Here is a 20,801-nt window from a genome sequence, read left to right as displayed (position 1 = left end):
GATAAATTCACGAGTTTTGTATATGATCATGATACCTTTTATTTGAATCTAAGTTTATGATAATCGGTTCAGTCATCTCTGAGAAAAGCTAGTGCACATGTTTTCATTTTTTGCACAGATCATCTTGTAATTTCGGAACCGAAATTCGGATTCGAAACAGATTCAGATACTTTGCATGGGACCACAAGGCTTTTCATTTGAATCTATGTTTGTGAGAATTGGTCCAGTACTTTTAAGTACTTTTATCGCATTGGTGACAATTGATTTAATTACTTGTCACAATTTCGCACCTTTGGTGAGCGAGTAGTTCGAATTTTCGCTATGCGCTAGCGAAATTTTTACGAGCTGCTCCTATTGCGTCGTTACAATTTTTACAACTAAATAGAAATTGCCAAAATCAGAAAGCGCGAATCTTACATCTAAACCTACCCAGCTTCTAAATGAGGAATGCTTTTGGTTGACCAGTTAGGAGCTATCATATTTTCTGACCCAGCTGGCATTGTCAGAATCGACATCTCGCGGAAAGGTTTCTGTTGAAACTTCAACCACTGCACTCCAAATAAGTAGTTTATAACATTCGTGATCGAGTTAGTTCTTTTCAAAATATAGGCTAACGGTTAGCAGTTCATCATAAACTGCGAATGCACTGATGAGTCGAAGACGAAACGTAAGAATATGGTTTATAGATGGTTGAGTGGTAAATTGACGTCTTCCTCTTCTGATGGTAAGGTAACCGTATTCCGTAATCATTTTAGTTTCTCGATCCACTCCTTCCCATGAGAGCTGCCATAGTTATTCAATGCAATGGCTCAAAGCCAAATGAAATGAAAATTTATGTGTTGATTTCAAGTTCCTGAGCCACTGTATAGTAAAGATTCCACATTTTAAACACATTTGTTCAGTTCAAAGTCAAAGATATTAGCACTGTTTACAGTATGTCCAATTGAATATCGAGAAATTATCGAGCGGAATTCTTTCAACAACAAAACTTCAACAGAGAGTTTGAGAGGTAATGAACATCGAAGCTACAGTATGGGAATGTAGTTCCAAATTGAAGATTAAATAGTTTATTGATCTGAAATATGCCAATCATAAACTGAGCTTCGGAATGCGAAAAAAATAGCGAGAAACACGCAAATATTGAATTTTAAACTGTAACTAAACACAATCTTATTGCCTACTGAATTGCAATTATGCTACTGAAATATTGCTGACTTTCTCATTTTCACTCAACAGAAGGATCCGGCAATGGAGAGTCCAAAGTAGAGATGAGCGAAACAGCTCATTTCGAGGAACCGTTCAGAACTCAACAGTTCTACCGAAAGAACTAGTTTGAGTCGTCCATTCGTTCTATAGCAATATTGTATGTTTCTGCAAAAACCATACGAGACCATAATCATATTTCGTTGATAACTAACTATTTAAGAGTGAATGCAGTGACTTTTTCGCATGTATTAAAAGTAGCAGAAGTTCACTTTTTGTGCACTTTTGTATACAATTTCTACAGCATTCCTAAAAACTACGACTATTTCGAAACATCTTGTTATAAATACCCTTTCTTATAAAAATTAAATCACTTTTATTTCTTTTGAGCAGATTCAAGAACTATCGTTCTTTATCAAAGAAATAGTTCACTTGAAATAGTTTTTTTGAACCGTTCGCTAGCGGATTGACCACCTCTACTCCAAAATATAAATTAAATTAGCACAACATTCTTCTAAACTGGGTCACTGTTAATACTTTGTTATGAAATTCTTCCAATTGCTCTGTTATCATCTATAGTGGCAAATTCTAGATAATCAAATCAATGTATAATACGCAAAAAGCTGTTCTAGATCGCAAATCGTCAGTAAAGAACTCGTATTAAATTCAAATTTATATTAAAGGAACACTTAAAGAACATTATTTTTCAATCTTCTCTTTCGTATTTCTAAAGTTGCTAGAGCTAGATTCTGTCGATGGCAAAATGATTCTTCCGCCTGTGTGCCTCATGTGCTTACTCCGGACCAAAAGCACGAACGCGAGCACACTTCGGAAACGTGCTTGGTCATGCTAATGCGTCGATTGGTAACTGTTGGTGAAACCTTAATTCATTATTACACATCAGAGAACAGAAAGTGGATTGTAGCCGAAACGAGTGTTCCGTAGCGGCCTAGGAAGTCTCAATGGGTCGGAAGATTTATGGTTCCGGTTTTCTATGATTGTGATAGCAAACTTTGGCTGCGACCGCACATGAAACGAACAAAACCACAAGAGTAATTGTATCGACATAAAAAGAGGCGTCATTCAGAAAAAAATGAAAATGGGATAACATTTCTGTCTTTCCCTAGGAGGTTCCCTTTTCATTTCGCCCAGTGTAATTACTAGGATACAGTTTTAAGTGATTTTGTATTATTTGAATTTGAAACTTGCTCCAGTGAATTTTTCCCGGAGCCCCAGGAAACAGAAACCCAAAACAGTACTCAACCAGAAAACAAACCGGAAAAGAACTAATTAATGAAGAAGTAAACATTAAAGTTTGTGAAAAATTTATCACTGAGACGGAACTCTAACCCGCCACTCTTCCTATCCGGGGAAATCATTTCGTCAGCCTAACCACTCTGAACAAGATATGAGACTTTACATAGTACGACTTGGATGAAGCTCTAAATTCGTATTCAGCACTGTAAACCTTTAGTTTTTCAAAAGATCAATTTGACTTAGAACTGGTTTAAGAAAAAAAGCGGATATATTTTTACATGCACATTTTTCCATTTGTTGTAGCTCGCAAGCCGTGAATTGTATACAAAATGGTGTCTGAGCTGAAGTTGCAAGAAATCAACTGGGCACTTCAAAATATTATACACTGAAAAAAGTTGAACGCTTTTTCCAAGAATTAGAAAAGGAATTTGTGGATATTGACGGGTTAGCATAGTAAAGGTTTAGAATTTACAGTAATTTTGTTTAAATGCCTATTTTTCATTAGAAACGCTTGCCAAAGTTTTCAAGAAGTTTTACCAAAGCCTTGAAATTGTTTTAGCTTTAAATTCATTTTCAAAAACGTACTTAATCCACCTAGCAGTGTGATGATAGCTTTTTTTTATCAATCCGCATGTGTTTTTTGCGTGAATGTTTGATGTTTTTAGTTTTCATGAAATTATTTCAATAACCGTCGTTTTATATGACCGTTTGAAATTTCAGTAATTTTGGAACTGCAAGACGAATCGAAGATGGAATTTGTATGAAACCTTGAAATTATTCATTTCAATCTAAACGCATACAATAGATTAAGCATTCCATGAGATGTAGACGTAAGTTCCTCTTTGAAGTTTTATTTATGGTAGTTTCAGAAACGGTATTCAGCGACCAGCATAACCCAAAATAACTCGTATGACGAATGAATTGAAATAGTTTAAAGTCCAACTTTGAAGATTTTTTTGGTATCATCATTTTCGATGACGATTTGAATTTTAAAAACTCATCACCCTGTAATTTCAAAATTGGAACTCGATATCGGATAAAGTTCACCACTTTTGTATGGGACCATAAGTTTATTCAATTTTGAACTCGTTTTGGCCTTCTTTTAGCTTCTCTATTCCCGATACATTTGGACACAGAATTCGAAAATCGGTGTAGTCGAAGTCAGTCAAATTCGCCTAATGGATTGTAAACCATTTCTCCTGAACCGGAAATCGGATCTGATTGAAAAACAAGTAGTTTTTATGGGACCTGGAGACCTTTCATTTGAATATTAGATGGACGAAATCGGTTCAGCTACACACAAGCAAAATGAGTGACCTTATTTCAGTTTCAATACATATATCATCCTGTAGTTCCGGAAAATGAAGTCGGATCCAAATGGAATTCAGAAACATTATATGAGTGCATAGGGCTGTTCATATGAGTAAGTTTTTAGAAATCAGTTAAGCCATCTCCAAGAAAAATTATCGAAATTTCGAGCTGAATCGATTGGTATATGAATATACCGGAAACTGAAGAAACTGATTCGATATTTTTTTACTATTGAAAATACCTTTAACTTGTTGCCATTATGTGTATAATTTTTAAAGTTCTTAGTCGATTCTCTGTTGCTCCCTGACTTCTTTTTTGAATCTGATTTTATACAATTAACAGTTTCCGAGTTATCGCGATTTGAAGAAAGTGCACGCAAAATGTAAATTCCCCTTTTTTAAACCTTAGGTTCAAGAGCAATTGCACTCTCCTTCAGGGAAGTTGGTTTATCATTCCCAAATAGTACTCAAATTGATTTATCAGAGATGGCTGAACTGATTGGCACTGTGCATATATTCCTATTGATTTTTATTTGAATCCGTCTTCCGGCAATTCATCACTCTAAGCTATTTGAATTTGTATTTCAGAGTCATGCTCAAACTGTCTTGAAATATTTGTTTGTGTAGTAGCTGAAACATTTGACCGAACATTGTCGTGATGCAAAATGTCGTACTCGTTTCTCGTGGTATCGTATGCTGGTCACCTTTCCTTCAACCAATTACTCAGAATGTCGTAACAACGTTTATTCGATACTTTACTCACTCCTAAAAATACTCAAAGCAATAAAATTTTCAAATGTGATGAAGTAAAGTTGTTTTCAAATGTCAATGCTTTCAACCATGAATCCGGTAGATTTCCGGTCGGAAATCTTCTGGTGGCTACCGTTGGAAATTTATCTCTAAACGTGATACAGTTAATGATGTTTCTTTTTTTGTATTCTCCTTCAAAAGCATGCTATTTAGTGTGCCATAACATATCCCAAATTTATTTTCTAATGGACCGGGCGATAATAGAAAACTTCTATTTGCAATTTGTAACGCCTAGCTGAAACCAACCTCTTACCATGCTTACAATGCTCAAATAGATGCAACTTGCTTCTTGCTACTGGAGAAAAGGTATATCAATTTGTTGTGATTGACTGATTTTGCTGTTGATTGATTGACTCGATTCACTTACTGAACTACTCTGCCTGGGTTCTAGCTACAAGCACTGGTACTAGCATATCAATTAGGAATATATTTCTTATAATGCAGAAGAGCGCTAACGATTCACTAGAACATCTTAGCCTAGATAGAAATCGGGTTTAAAATTGTCGCTTTGGAATTTGATCAGCAATTTTCACGATTTAATTTAATCCTGGTTTTTCTTTTCACCAACCAGTCAACAAATTGTTAGAATCTTTATGTTGTTCGTTTCTTCGAAACTGTGAATATTTTGAAGCTCACTTGTTACCTAAGACTGTCACCTCTTTGATTACAGACACTCGGTTAAGCTTAACACTCCGTCGTCGTTGAAGTCACGCAGGACGTCCAACAGGCGCTGCTCTGCGACCGGATTCCCAATGGCAATATCGATAGAACCGATGCAAAGCAAGAGCGCTAGAAGTTGCGATTGTCTGCAATGTACAACATCTAGAGGTGTGATCATTCGTTTTTTTTAAAGCAGCAATAGTTACCGATATTCCAGTTCCATTTTATTCCGACTGTAGCCCAGGTCGGCTTCGATATCTACGTCCAACTTTTGACAGTTGCTCTTGAGCAAGTTGTAGTACAAATCCAACAGTCTTGTGCTGTGCTGTCGCCGAATGTGAGACGGAATGGAAGAAATCAGCAGCAGTGCCAAATCGTTCGTCGGACGACTGTAGGTCACCATCTGCCAGTCCAGAATGACGCAGCTATCGGTTCCGTCCGACTCGGCACGGAACAGCAGATTGTTGCACCAGAAGTCAGTATGCGTGATCAGTCCCATCGGTTCGATTGGCTGCAGGAGCGTTTCGATCAGTTCTTTGGTCTTGGGACGGATTTTGTTCAGTGCCTTCAGCTCATTGCCGTAGCCGGATTTGGACTCCAGGAATTTGGTCAACTGTGGCATTCCCTGTTCGACAAGCTGCTGATAGCTCTCGGTGGCCCGAGTCGTTTGGAAAAGAAACTAAATGAAGAGACGGTTACTTGAGTTCTTTGATGACCCCGGCTGAAAAATTATGCTACTCACCGGATACTTTTCATTGACGTCAACTTTCTTTTTTATTTTGATACCTAACGAAAGCACATGGATTGCAACAATAGCCCGAATAGCGGCTTCGGTTTGGCTTACCGTGAGTCCGGATGAAAAATTTGCTCCCTGTAGACCAAAAAAAAAACATTGTTCAGACTTGTTCAGTAACTTGTTTCTTCGCACGAACTTTGTAACCAAGAGAACGCATATCCTCCAGCACCAGAATACTTTCCGGAGGTTCCGGACTGCCCTGGGAAGCCGCGATGGCCGGCGCATATTGAGTGTAGAAACATGTCGGAACCGATACCAACATTCCGGAACCATAGTTTTCGGTGTTATAAAGCTCTTGGAAAGACAGCAGATCGGGTAGTATCTGAAATGATGAATGTAATTCAATGACTCGTCGAAAGCTTCGTGTTCCATCATCATCATCATCAAAAGTGAATTCACTAACACTCGTGTAAAATTTAATCTCTCTCAAGTCGAACTGTGCCTCGGTTACAAAAAATCTGCTGAAAGGATCCTGCGGCAACAGTTTTATCACAATATCCAAACTCTTTGTCTCCGGTTGAACGCTCCGGAATTCGTACACCACCGAAACCGATAGAATGTCGCTCAGATTGTTCACCCCATCCTGGCAGCCTTGTTTCACCTTGAAATCCTGCATATAAAAGTTCCTCATTAATAATAATAATCATCATCATCATCATAAACGCCGTTGTTAATTTCACCGACCGTAATCTTGATACCGGATCGCACCTCGTGATGCTTCTTCAGGACCTCAACCAGCCAGTCCTCGTTGATGGGCCAACTGTCGGAGCTTCCCGAGTCCTCCTCCGTGTCGGACATTGCGCTGCTGTCGCTGCGTGTCGGTTGGACGTTGGTAGCAATCTGAAAGCGGAACCAATAAACAAACGAAAAAAAAAATTATTACGAAAGGTAATACGGGGTCGGTCCTCACAGGTCGATTTCGATCAATATCGAATATGTGTGTACGGGGCAATTGAAGGCCACATATTGTGCTCGGATGCTACGGCAGAAAATAAACGAACCATTTCTAGACGAAATTTGCCGGTTCAGTGGCTCTCTCACTGCTACTGCTGGCTGGCTGACGTCGTCCCACCGTCGTTCGCAAAAGGGGGGAAAGTCATTGTAGTCAATAACCCCTTTTTGTGTTGATGCTTTCCTTTGATATTGGGTGCGGCGTACGACGGTGTCGACAAAGCACTTCGCACAGATGTTAGAGCGAGAAAAAATGCCACAGGTCGTTTAGTTTCATTAATATGCTTTCAGGGATTTGTGGTAATTTTTTTGTTTTCTGGTGGTTCTCAGGCACTCTTGTCTCTCAAATCTAGCTCACTGTTTTGCTTGTGGTTTTACCGTGAATGTTCAGGGTCATTATCATCTGCCATAACCCCTGGTTAACAACCAGCGAATATTGTTTTATCGTCTACAGTTAGGCAATTTTTTTTGGTCTTGAGCAAAAGTTCTAATTTTGTTACATAAGGATTTATGTTCTGTTTCAAAAACAAGCGGATGACAAATATGTTGAGCCCTTTTGTCTACGAATCAAAAGTATTTTGTCTATTCGAATGTTGCTTCAAAACCCCCGACAGCTGACTACATTGAGGTTATTTAAGATGGTGTGCAGACAGAACAAAACAATCATCATCTCATACATTTAAAATAAACTGAGCAGATGAATATTTTATTGCGGGTGATTTTGTTAGTACCGGAGTGTGTGTAACATTCTGGCAGTATGTTGAACGGAAATGTCAAAAAGGAACCTGTTGGGGACATGGTTTGATAGACATAACAGCGAGTTTTCTTTGTGATATCAGTTCCTTCCGAGTGGTATCTAAGATGTTGTTTATTTGCTTTTCTATTTTTATCTCTTCTGTTTTTGGTATCGCGCAAATCACTCATAAAAACTTTTTTTCATAGTTAGAAATTGTAATATTCAATTTGAATTTTGAAACATCATAAAATTCAAAAGGATTCGATATGAGTTTCGTAAGACAAAAGGTTTGGTCATTTGAAAACTCTATTGAAATAAAATTTCGTGCAAATGCTAACCAACATGAACCAGCTCGGGTCTTGCTCATTTCGACAAAAGCAAATCAGTAGAAAGAATAATTGCACCCTCGTAGAATGTGCTTCGATGTATTAACCGAGTAATTTTTTGCTATTCAGCCATTCTGCTGTTCGTTCGAAATTGATTACTATGTCCTATAATCCAGCTCCAAGAGCCCTGTAGTTTATGATTCGGGGTAAAAACAATTACAAATCCATCTAAAAAACTTCGTAAATCCAAGTAAAAAGAAAGCGCATAGCTTCGGAAATCCGTGTGAACAAAAAAAAACGTGTAACTTCGAAAATTCACATAGAAAGTACCACGTGGCTTCGGAAATCCCAATAAAGAAAACGCGTATCTTCGGAAATCCGCATAACGTCGGAAATCCACTCCGAAAATCCGGGTAAATCACGCACAGCTTCGAAAACTCTTTTGAAAGAGTATGGGTAACTTCGGATATTCGCATAGAAAGAACCGCTTAAAAAAAAATCACTCAACTTCAGAAATTCGCATAACTTCGGAAAACAGCGTAAAAATATCTCGTATCTTCGGGAATCCACGTAAAAAACCGCGTAACTTCGGAAATGCGCATAAAACAAATGCGTAGTATGGGAAACCCAAAAAAAAACGCGTAATTTAGGAAATCCCAAAACCCGCATGTCTTTGGAAATTCGTGTAACTTTGGAAATCCAACTAAAATAATAATAATAATAATAAGTATTTTCGGAAATCTGCAAAATTTTGGAAAACCACGTGAAAATCTAGGTAACTTCGGAGATCCGTGTGAAAAAAAAACGCGCATCTTCGGATATTCGCAAAAAAGAACCGCGTGAAAAATCCCTTAACTCCATGTTAAAAAATGCATAGCTTCGAAAAACCGTGTAAACAGAAAAAAACGTGTAAATTCGGAAATTTGCATAAAAAGAACCACGTTAAAAATCGCCTCGGAAATCGCATAATTTCGAAAATCCAAGTAAAGAAAACGCGTAACTTCGGAAATCCTTGGAAAACCCGCATTGCTTCGGAAATTCGCATAACGTCGAAAAACCACGAAATCCAAGTAAAAAAACTTCGTAAAAATCGCGTATCTTCGGAAATCCGTATAACTTTAGAAATCTACGTAAAAATAAATCGTGTATCTTCGGAAATCCGCGTAAAAACGCGTTGCATCGGAAATCCGAGTAACTTCGAGATTTCAACGTAAAAAAAACGCTTAACTTCGAAAACCTGCATAACTTTGTAGAACCGAGTAAAAAAAAACTACATAGCCTTGAAATTCCGCGTAAAAATCGCGTATCTACGAAAATGCTAGTAAAATCCGCGTAATTTCGGAAGTACGCGGAAAACCCGCATAGCTTTGGAAATCCAAATAAAAAAACGCGTATCTTTGGAAATCCGCATAACTTCATCCACTTCGAAAATCCGCGTAAAAAATGCACATCTTCGGAAATCCATTTTTAAAAGTACGCGTTACTTCGGGGGAATTCGCATAAAAAGAATCACGTAAAAAATCGCTTAACTTCGAAAATACGGGAAAAAATCACGTAACTTCGGAGTTCCGCGTAAAAAAACCTAACGTTATGAATAGCTTTTTTCGGTTTTCAACGATATCAAACTAACTAGAGATTATAAGAAGAGAAAGAATATGAAATTATAGAGCCATAGTACTCAAGGAAGAGGAAGGATGTGAAGAATAAAGTTCTGAAAGTGAGACGTGACAAGGGTCATTTAAGTAAGCAGAAGGCTTCTCGTATCTCAACTTTTACCTTCTACCAGAGCTCGCCTTCGAAAATCCCAGTAAAAAACTCCTAACTTCGGAAATCCGTGGAAAACCCGTATAGCTTCAAAAATTCGCGTAATTTCGGAAAACTGCATAACTTCGGAAACGCAAATGAAAAATAGCGTAAAAAGTCATTTCTTCGGAAATCCACATAACTTCAAAAACCCACGTTAAAAACCCATATTTTCGGAAAACCACGTGAGTTTGGAGATTCGCATAGGAAAAACCGCGTAACTTCGGAAATCCGCGTAGCCAAACTGCGTAACTTCGGAAATACATGTAAAACACTCTACGTAAAAAAACGCGAAGCTTCCGAAATCCATGTCAAAAAAACGTAACTTCGGAAATTCACAAAAAAGAACCGCGTGAAATCCGTGTGAACAAAACAAACGTGTAACATCGGAAGTCCGCCTAAAATCCGTGTAACATCGCAAATCCGCAAAAAAAACCTCATGACTTCGGAAATTCGAGTAAAAAACCACGTAGCTTCGGAATTCGGCGTAAAAAATAGCGTATCTTCGAAAATCCTAGTAAAAAAACGCGTAAATTTGGAATTCGCATAACTTTGGTAAACCGCGTAACTTTGGAAACCCAAGTAAAAAAATCGCATGAAAACGCATTTCTTCGGAAATTCGTATAACTTCGAAAATCCATGTGAAAGACCCGTAGCTTCGAAAACCGCATAATTTCGTTGGCATTGATTGTTTTTTATTAGAAGAACGTAAACATCTATTTTTCAGTCCCTGAAGAAGTCCACATGAGTAGACGAAATGGGTATCCATCCCGAATGTGATGGATACATAGTACGAGAAATGTTCGCTTTTATTTTAAGATTCGACAAATCGTAAAACGTTCAGAAAATGACATATCTGTACGTGCGTTATTCGTACAGCTAGGTCAGGTGTTGTTTTGATTTCAATTCATTTGCCTAACTGTGCGTACAGTAAACTATGCCCGCAATATTCGTTGCTCCCATCAGTTCATTATTAGCGTACAGAATCAGTGCATGGTTATTACTACGATCCTATTAACATTAGGAATCCTTCCAGGTCGGGGCTCAAGCATGCAACAACTGACTCGTAAGGCCAATTCCCAGTGCATTAAACCGTGTACCCGTCATTGACAACTAGTAAAAAAAGTCACTTTTTCGAACGTCCTTTTTGATGTTTGATTGTTAACACATGTGATAATTCTTCCAAATATTTGTTAAGTAGTTGAAAAATATCCTTTATCTTGTGAATCCCTGAAAAAGGTCACAAACTTCGAGCATCAACAAACTCGAATTAGCTACTTTACTCTAATAAGAGGTGCTACTGTCGGCCCTATCAAACTCCTGAGCGTAAGACAAGTTTGAGCTTTCATGTAATGGTAATTGATGCGTGTGGATTATACGCAACGATGAACAGTGCAATGAATTTTTCGCTTCAAAACTTTACACAGTTTTTATCTGTAGAATTTCTTGTTGGCTGTTTGCGATCCGAACCGACATTGTTTTTATATCGGAGCAACTGAAAGTTAACATTAGAGCAGTTTGAATTGACTGGATTTTCAGCACTTGTTCGTCAAAAACGTTTCCAAAAATATTAGTATTGTAGAGTTTTGGAGTACTCTGCTAAAATAGAAGTAGCATAAGCAAAACATTGAATAATATCTTTGCACAACAGGAGTGTCATTACTAGAGATGCTTGGAGTATGCAAATTCTCCAACCCAAAACTGACCCGAACAGATCGAATTTCGAATTCAAATACTCGAAACCAGTCCATCTCTAGTCATTACGGCTAGCTCCTGTTACCAGTTGTAGTCCAGTTCCGACAGATGCAGGAACAAACCCTGCTCTAGAAATGTAAACATAGATCTCAAATGAGTGTTAGATTGTCCGATTAATAATCATCCTGCGAAACAAAATCTAATAAACAAGTGTATCTAATTACCCAGTATAGAACATTTGAACATTTTTGCGATCTTGACAACCTTTTCAGTCAAATTTTTGGCAAAAAAAAATCATTTGACTGCACTGCTGTAACACTTCTTGAGTTATTTAAGGCCTTTTTTGTACTACATAACCATTGTCATTGTTCTTTACACTTCGTTTTCGGCTGGTCAGTTCCGATGTGTTACTTACCAGTTCAACATTTACCGGTAAACAGACGTAATACTTAAATTCTACTTCATCAGCATATTTTATAGGATGCGCCGAAGCGATGTTCCAAACGAAAACTAGTGTTGACAAATCGGCGGAACCATGAAAATTTTGCTACTTAAATAGAGTTTGAGCTATTTTGATGCCTTTTGACATTTGTTTTGTTTTTAGATCCAATAGTTTCAAAAGTTTTAGTACATTTTGAATTTTAGTACATGTTTTAGTACAATTAATTCCAACATCTGGTGATTTGGCGGAATTTCGATAAAAATCTGGTAAAAACTGATGACGGGTTATTTGACTCAAAGTGGTATTGCAAAAAGTTATTTGACTCAAAGCCATTTCGTTAAATAGGTTTTTTGTTGTAGAATGTTTTAACATTCACATGCCAAACTAAATTGACTCAGCGTAATCCAGATCGAAATCCAAGCTAAGCTATCCGGGTTGGCCCCGATCTCTGCTACGTTTGGCATAAGTATCATTTTTTCGGTTAAAAAACACATTGTTCACCTCAGTGAATATGTCGAGTTTTGAATCCATGTGAATCTTACAACACGACAATGCGCCGTTGCATGACGCTAAACTAGTGACGGGCGCATTGATTTAATTACTATCGCACCCACCGTGGCTAAGGTTTTTTTTTCTTGCTAAGGTTTTAATTTGTCTGCGAGGTAGACGAAATGTGTAGAATTCAAAAGTTTTCAATTGAAGGGGGAACTACCGAAGCGAATAGTTTGGAGGCAGTTTTAGCATTTTTTTCTAGATTTTTTATTTGTTTCACCACTTTAAGTGATGGCATAAAATTTATAACACACTTTACCCTATAAATCCAAAACCAAAAGTCGGACTCAGATGACCGATTCCATGCCATCTTTGAGAAAAGCGTCGAAGTAATTTGAAATTAGGATTTGGACACTAATCACCCTATAAATCCGGAACCGGAAGTCGGATTCAGGTGAAATTCAGAAGTTTTGTAAAAGACCATAAGACCATAGATTTGAATGTAAGTAAAAAATGGCCAGGTCATCTCTGAGAAAAATTAGTACAAATATTTTTATTTTTGTTACACATTTTACCTCATAACTCCGAAACCAAAAGTCAGATCCAAACAAAATTTAGGAATTTTGTATCGGACTACAAGACCTTTCATTTGAGTCTTAGTTTGTCTAAATCGATCCAGCCATCCAGAAAAGTTAGTTGCAAGAAAAAATATTACATGACATTTTGCGTACTGGACGAACTGACTCGAATGGTATATGAGACTCGACCCTCCAGGCCTCGGTTCAAAAGTCGGTTTTCACAGTGATATTGCATCAGCTTTCTGTATGAGAAATGCCAAAAACGTTTGAATTTACTTATGAATTATATTGCTTATTTTGTTGTGACAAAAAAGAGAAAATTGAGGGATTGAAAGCTTGTTTTGATTATTTAAAAAATCGTTGGTTTTGTCAGCTATCTTACCATAATCGAATTGACTTTCAAAGTCGTCGAAATCTTTCTCCCTTGGATCAGATGAACGTAATGTAAAATACATATTTTTGGACAAAAAAAATCTAAATGATGAATTTTAAATCTGACAGGATTAAAACGCATTACACTGGGGACTTTTTTACGCGGATTACCGAAGTTACGCGGATTACCGAAGTTACGCGGTTTTCTTGTTTTGTCTTAGAAATGCATGAAACGTTGAAATCTGGTGTTATGATAAAAAATTTTTAAGTAAAAAATATGAAATTTTTTTTTTTCAGACTATACTAGATCTTGACTTTTTATGCATTTCTAAGACATATGGCATCAAATTTTTTTTCAGTTTTGCGGTTTTATTCTGCGCAGATTTCCCAAGTTAGGTGTTCTCAATTTCTCTTTGAAAAATCTATTGAAAAAAAAATTTAGAGATTACACCAGATCTGGACGTTTCATGCATTTCTAAGATGAGCATGAACTTAGCGAGGCACCTCTCGCCGATGCTAACACAAATTGGTGAATAGTTTGTTGCTAATTTGTTTGTCAATTAGTTACGGTAATTTTAAGTAGTTTTAAATTTGTTGCTCAATTTTTCTATTTTTTTTTTGAGTATTTCGCTAAGTTCATGTGAAGTTAGCAAAGCCCCGCTTCCAAATATGCTTCAGAACAAATCGAAACCCAGTGAATAATGTGTTGTTAATTAGTTACGGTAATTTTGAATTTGTTGCTCAATTTTTTGTTTAGTTTTTTGAGTACTTCGCTAAGTTCATATGAAGTTTGCAAAGTGCTCAAAAATATAAAAAATATGATGAGCCGAATGCGAAACGCGAAGAAATCGAAACTTAATATGTACTTTACGTACAAACCAAAAACCCTAAAAAAATTGAGCAACCAATTCAAAATTACCGTAAATAATTAGCAACAAATTATTCAGCAGACTTCGATTTGTTTTGAAGCATATTTGGGAGAGGGGCTACGCTAACTTCATATGAACTTAGCGAAATACTAAAAAAAATAGAAAAATTGAGCAACAAATTTAAAATTACCTTAACTAATTAGTAACAAATTATTTATGATTTGTTTTGAAAATATTTTGGAGAAGGGCTTTGCTAACTTCATATGAATTTAGCAAAGTATTCAAAAAATTGAACAACAAATTAGCAAAAAAATTAATCACTGGGCTTCGATTTGTTTTGAGGCATATTTAGAAAGGGAGCTTCACTAACTTCATAAGAACTTAGCGAAGTACTCAAAAAAATAAAAACAAAATTGAGCAAAAAATTCAAAATTACCGTAACTAATTAGCAACAAAAAATAATTCACCTAACAGATCGGCTGAAAAGTTCGTATCGTTTCTATGAGAGGACGCTACTAGAATTAAATCCATACCATATTCAGTTAGTACCAACCTTCAAAAGATACGTGTATAAATTTGACAGCTGTCTGATTATTAGTTTGTGAGATATTGCATTTTGAGTGAAGCTACTTTTATTATTGTGAAAAAAATGGAAAAAAGGAATTTCGTGTGTTGATGAAACACTACTTTTTGATGAAAAAAAGTGCCGCCGATACCAAACAATGGCTTGATGAGTGTTATCCATACTCTGCACCGGGCGAAGCAACAATTCGTAAGTGGTTTGCAAAATTTCGTACTGGTCATATGAGCACCGAAGACGATGAACGCAGTGGACGTCCAAAAGAGGCTGTTACCGATGAAAACGTGAAAAAAATCCACAAAATGATTTTCAATGACCGTAAAGTGAAGTTGATCGAGATAGCTGACACCCTAAAGATATCAAAGGAACGTGTTGGACATATTATTCACGAATATTTGGATATAAGAAAGCTTTGTGCAAAATGGGTGCCGCGTGAGTTCGCGATCGATCAAAAACAACAACGAATTGATGATTCTGAGCAGTGTTTGGAGCTGTTATATCGAAATAAAACCGTCGATTTTTTTCGTCGATATATAACAATGGACGAAACATGGCTCCATCACTTCACTCCGGAGTCCAATCGACAGTCAGCTGAGTGGACTGCACGCGATGAACCGAACCCAAAGCGTGGAAAGATTCAACAATCGGCCGGTAAGGTTATGGCGTCTGTATTTTGGGATTCGCATGGTATAATTTTCATCGACTATCTTGAAAAGGGAAAAACCATCAACAGTGACTATTATATAGCGTTATTAGAGCGTTTGAAGGACGAAATTTAAAAAAAAACGGCCTCATTTGAAGAAGAAAAAAGTTTTGTTTCATCAAGACAATGCACCGTGTCACAAGTCGATGAAAACCATATTGAAATTGAACGAATTGCTCCCTCATCCACCGTATTCTCCAGATTTGGCCCCCAGTGACTTTTTCCTGTTCTCAGACCTCAAGAGAATGCTCGCTGGTAAAAAATTTAGGAGCAATGAAGAGGTAATCGCTGAAACTGAGGCCTATTTTGAGGCAAAGGACAAATCGTACTAAAAAAATGGTATCGAAAAGTTGGAAGATCGCTATAATCGCTGTATCGCCTCTGATGGCAATTATGTTGAATAATAAAAACGAATTTTGGCAAAAAAATGTGTGTTTCTATTAAACGATACGAACTTTTCAGCCGAACTGTTATTTGCGTTATCATCGGCGAGAGGTTCCTCGCTAAGTTCATGCATATATTTCTAAGATATTTAGCATCAAAAAAAATCTTAAATTTTGCGTTTTTTTTATGCGGATTTCCGAAGTTACGCGGATTTTTGCGCGGTTTTTTTGCGCGGTACGTATCTCCCGCGTAAAAGAGATCTCAGTGTATAACAATTGAAAAATCAAACGATTATATTTGACACAACAGCAGTCATTCCAGTTCGATTTTTTTGTATGTTCGTGTGAGTGATTGCTCTTTCTTTGTTCACTCTTTCTCTTATTACATTTCTTCTCGCATTACATTTGAGTCCATCCACTAGCCATCCCTGTTCATCAGTTAGGACACAAATCTTCATCGGTTTGCATACTGGGCCAACCATTACGCTCTTCGTCTTGAACTCATCCATTTTCGAAATCACGACCCTAACCGTTCCTAATTATTACAGTAAATCCATGAACGAGGCATAACTGTCGGTGAATTTCAGTAGCCGAAGATGCTTTAGCACACAAAAACCCAGCTTGCGTAAGTAATGATTATCGCAAACTTTGTTCACTGCAGGCACAGATAGGCAAATGACTGCTGAATCAAAACAACTCGTAGTTTCCGATTATCTAACTAATAATTGATCTTGATGTTCGTGTTGATACGATAATAATCATTTTTATATTAAGTAAGAAGAGATATTGTGTTTTAATCATAATAGTCATAGTTAAATGTACTTTAAAATATCTCAAAAACCCATACCAAGAGGGAACTGATTGCCTTCTTTTTACTTTTGTCCCGTGATTGCAGTTCCCATCCTGCCTTCGGGATAACCTAGTTACTATGGGTGTTTGCGTCATCTCTCCGAAATGCGCCAAACAACAGTTTCCGATTTGGCACAAGCTCTTCTCTCGATATATGGGCCAAGGTCGAGTGAAAATCCTCCTTTTTGTCTGGATCAACGGGTTCTCACTGCTGCCAGCTCTCACTACGGTACGAACACAGTCACTGCATCAGTTTCTTCTGTATCCAAAAAAAAAACAATGTATATCACTTTGTTCGTCTCACAAAACACAAGGTTTCGAGGTTATGCCAATTTCACTCGTCATATTGTAATCCGAATTTAAGATTTAGGACCGTCGGCGGCGGTTCCGGTTCGATGATCTATCTATCGATACGTCTTTTCAGTAGTTTCACCATCATTCAAGCAGAACTTCGTACCACAAGAAGAACCAGTGACCAGCCGATATTCATGAAACCATAGTGGCATTTCCGCTACATTAATTAAAACAAATAGTTTACACTTTTCAGACGAACCCGTTTCGACCCGCAGCAAATTGACTCGTGTGGATCCATCCAAAAAAAAAACAAAGGCACAGAACAAATAAGATAAATTGGGGCACGAGGGTGCGGGGAAGAACCGGAATTGAATTTAAAATAAAACACCAGGGGCTCCGATGAGCACGAATAACTGAATAATGACGGTAGAGGCGCATCGTGGCGGCCGATAACTGTACACGGCAATAACAAAAAAAATTAGAATTTCAACGCGCACTGACAAGTGAATTATGGGTGTTGCTTTGCAACTGTAAATTGCTGGCATTTTAGGTGCTAAATTGCGATCAGCTTGTCTCGTAATTTGAGGTCATAACCATGTCGACTGAGACTGAGTAATATCAAGTCACTTTTGTGGGAACAACGAACAGCGAAAAAAAATTATTTCCATGAATCTGAAAACTATCAACGAAATCAATATGGGCAAACATTGAACATAGTAGCAAAACACTACAACAACAATAACGAACAAGGTCAGTTCCAGAGGCATAGCTGCTCTCGTACTCTTTGTCTTCGAGCGCAAATAAAAAAGATCCATTCTTCGAAAACATCACGCCACATCCTCGGTACAAACAGCATCACAAACACGCTCTAGGTCACGGGGCTCCCGGCCTTTTCGCGTTAACTTTCCCGTGGATATTTTGAGTTGGTAACTGCGGAGTTGTCCGATTCGTCACAGTTGTCTAGACAACAAATGACTTATCTATCCAACTATCAGTCAACCGTGTCCCACTAATAACGGGCGGTAGTGGTTTTTCTCGGAAGGATCAAAGTCCTGTGTTACATTTCCCGTACAACTCTAACAAGAAATAATTACAGTCCGCCCCAACACGCCCCCTCGTTGGCATTGGTTTGGTGAGCGGAACGGGACACCACATTTGTCATGTTGATCCACTCTTCACGACGGCTGTTTTCCAGTTCAATACAATTTTCAATCATCCCTACTAGTAGCACTACTAGAAAATAAAAAAAAACATACTTCCTTCGAATCCGAACACAGCGACAGCAGCAGAGTAACAGAAAAAGTAATTATCCCTGGTGCCAACTGGTCGACGTCTGGATTGCGTCCTTGCGTCGTTGTTGTTACCTCCCTTCTATCGAGACGACGGTTGTCCAGTTTTTGCTTGATTTGGCCTGTACTAAGGTTTTCTTCGGTGTATACTACGCTAACTACGAAAATAGCATGCACGGATAGTCATCAGTTATACTGTCACAACATATGGATCGCTTTCCTTTCGGAAGGCATTCACTCGGTCGATGGACGGCGGAGGGGGGAAGAATCCGGTACAGTTTCCACGGCACCGCGCCCTTCCCCGAATGTGTGCGTACATCCGCGTCCAACACACCCAACATTGCAATTGGGCTCAACCGAACCGAACCATCGACAAAAAAAACACATGTAACCTCATTGTGGCTTGCACTCCTCCCCGGAACCCATGTCGGAGAATATCCAATTGCATCAACCCAATTATTATGGGTGGGACCCCATTCCTCACGGGAAATAATCTAACGCATATTTCACCTGACTTCCACCGACAACCCAATACACACCTTTTTTCTCTCTCTCTATCTCTCTCTGTCTTCCCTCTACCCGACGACAACCGACGAAATAATTCTGTCAGAAATGGTACTATTTCCCCCGGATGCCACCGGCCACTATTGACACGCGTCCGAACACGACAAGGTTACAGCTGCAACTGATTAAACATGAGCTTGTACGCTAGCTTCTCTCCCACATGTTAGAAAATCTTTCATGGTCGGGTGGATATGGAAAATTGCCATGATTTTCCGTAGTGTTTTCATATACTGCATGTGAGAGATCGCCGGAGTTATGCTGCTGAGAGAAAAACCGAGACCGAAGAGCTGAGAGTTTTCTCCGTTTTTCGGTTCGTTTCGTCTCCCAGCAGCATCTGCTCGATGCAGTGCTGCCGAATCATACCGAATTGATGCTGGTCCTGAGTAAGCAATCTAAAGCTCTCATGTAGTATAGGGAGTGTATCGAAAATAAGCTATCCACAAATTTTTCTTTCAAATTATGATAAAAAACGATATTTTATTCAAACTAAAAATTGATCCTTTATTGTACGAGGTTGTACTTGAGCGTAATGAAAACCGGATAAAATTCAAGTTATTCCTTCACGAATTTCCGAACTTTTGATCGAACGCTCTTCGTCAAGTTCCGGACAAGTGTTGCATCGCATTTTTCGGACGCCTTGAGCCCAAACTCCTGGATGTTCCCAGCTGCCTTAGCAGTCTTCTTGACGACCCTCTTCACAATTGCCCAGTAACGTTCGATGGGTCGAAGCTGAGGGCAATTTGGTGTATTGATATTTTTCTCAACGAAATGTATACCCTTTTCTGCAAGCCAATTGAAAGTGGTTTTGGCATAGCGAGCTGATGCTAAATCCAGCCAAAACAGTGGAGGTTTACTATGCTTCTTATATAAAGGCAGCAATCTCTTCTGGAGACACTCAGATCGATAGATTTTTGCATTTATAGTTCCGGTAGTGTAAAAAATGGTTGACTTCAAACCACAGGAACATATTGCTTGCCATACCAGTACCTTTCGACCGGATTTCCCCAACGACGACAGTAAAGTATTGTGAACCTGGAAGGGTTTTTGAGTCCTCCTTTACATAAGTCTCATCGTCCATCAAAACGCAGGCATCCGGACACTGCAAAAGACACGAATACAAGTTCCGGGCCCTTGTTGCTGCTCGCTTCTTCTGTTCTACACTTTGTTCCAAGATTTTCTGCTTCTTGTAGGTCTTCAGGTGATTTCGCCTCTTGATACGCTGGATCATTCCAACACTTGTTCCTACTTTCTTGGCCAATTCGCGTATTGACATTGATTTGTTCTTCATGATTAGAGATACCACTTTCTGGTCCAGTTTCGAGTTGGAAAAACCGGGTTTTCTGCCTCTTCCTGGTAGCTCATCCAAAGAATAGTGTTTCCCAAACTTATCAACGATGGTTTTAACACTGGCAGGATGAATTCCAAACCGCTTCGCCAATTTTCGCATAGTAGGGTAACAGAGGTATTTTGGCCACTTCATATATTTTGGCCCACCTAACAAACTTTATCAATTTCATCGGATTTTATCGATGTTAAGTAACCCATGTTGCATCAATTTGAAGTTAATCACATTAAATTACCTATTGCGGAAGGGGTTTTCAAAGATATTATAACATTTGGGGGATATTTTTACAAAGTGGGCCAAAATAAAATCAATCTTAAAGTGGGCCAAAATACCCCTGTTACCCTAATACCCTTCTCACCTAGCCATGTGTCCAGAACCTTAATTATCACTTCTATTTCAATACGCGACATTTTGAAAACGCAGAATTTCAACCGCACAAACAAGTAAACAAACGAAAGCTGACAGCCAAACGCACGGCATGCTGAGATCTGAGC

General features: G+C 38.2%; 2 protein-coding genes across 8 annotated transcripts in view; one reads left to right on the top strand and one right to left on the bottom strand.

Moving 5' to 3' along the window:
• The window catches only part of LOC131435277 (E3 ubiquitin-protein ligase RNF19B-like), a 100,293-nt gene that overhangs the window by 61,749 nt on the left and 17,743 nt on the right, over window positions 1–20,801 (top strand). The gene's annotated exons all lie outside the window — the stretch shown is intronic.
• LOC131435297 (uncharacterized oxidoreductase dhs-27-like) lies at window positions 4,689–19,129 on the bottom strand. Of its 5 annotated transcripts, none has more exons than XM_058603013.1 (7): window positions 18,938–19,129; window positions 6,721–6,876; window positions 6,440–6,646; window positions 6,173–6,358; window positions 5,983–6,111; window positions 5,447–5,919; window positions 4,689–5,386 (listed from the first exon to the last, which is right to left on the bottom strand). In XM_058603013.1, exons 2-7 carry the CDS (start codon window positions 6,832–6,834, stop codon window positions 5,245–5,247), a joined length of 1,251 nt encoding a protein of 416 aa, XP_058458996.1. In that variant the 5' UTR covers window positions 6,835–6,876; window positions 18,938–19,129; the 3' UTR covers window positions 4,689–5,244. The 5 variants fall into 5 exon arrangements, with proteins under 5 accessions (XP_058458996.1, XP_058459014.1, XP_058459005.1 ...); XM_058603031.1 differs by lacking the exon at window positions 18,938–19,129 and adding an exon at window positions 18,366–18,488; XM_058603022.1 differs by lacking the exon at window positions 18,938–19,129 and adding an exon at window positions 16,814–17,272.

This window comes from Malaya genurostris, chromosome 1, assembly GCF_030247185.1.
Source record: "Malaya genurostris strain Urasoe2022 chromosome 1, Malgen_1.1, whole genome shotgun sequence".
Lineage (NCBI taxonomy): Eukaryota > Metazoa > Arthropoda > Insecta > Diptera > Culicidae > Malaya > Malaya genurostris.
The sequence above is the reverse complement of the archived record's forward strand: the minus strand, read 5'-3'. Positions and strand labels throughout refer to the sequence as shown.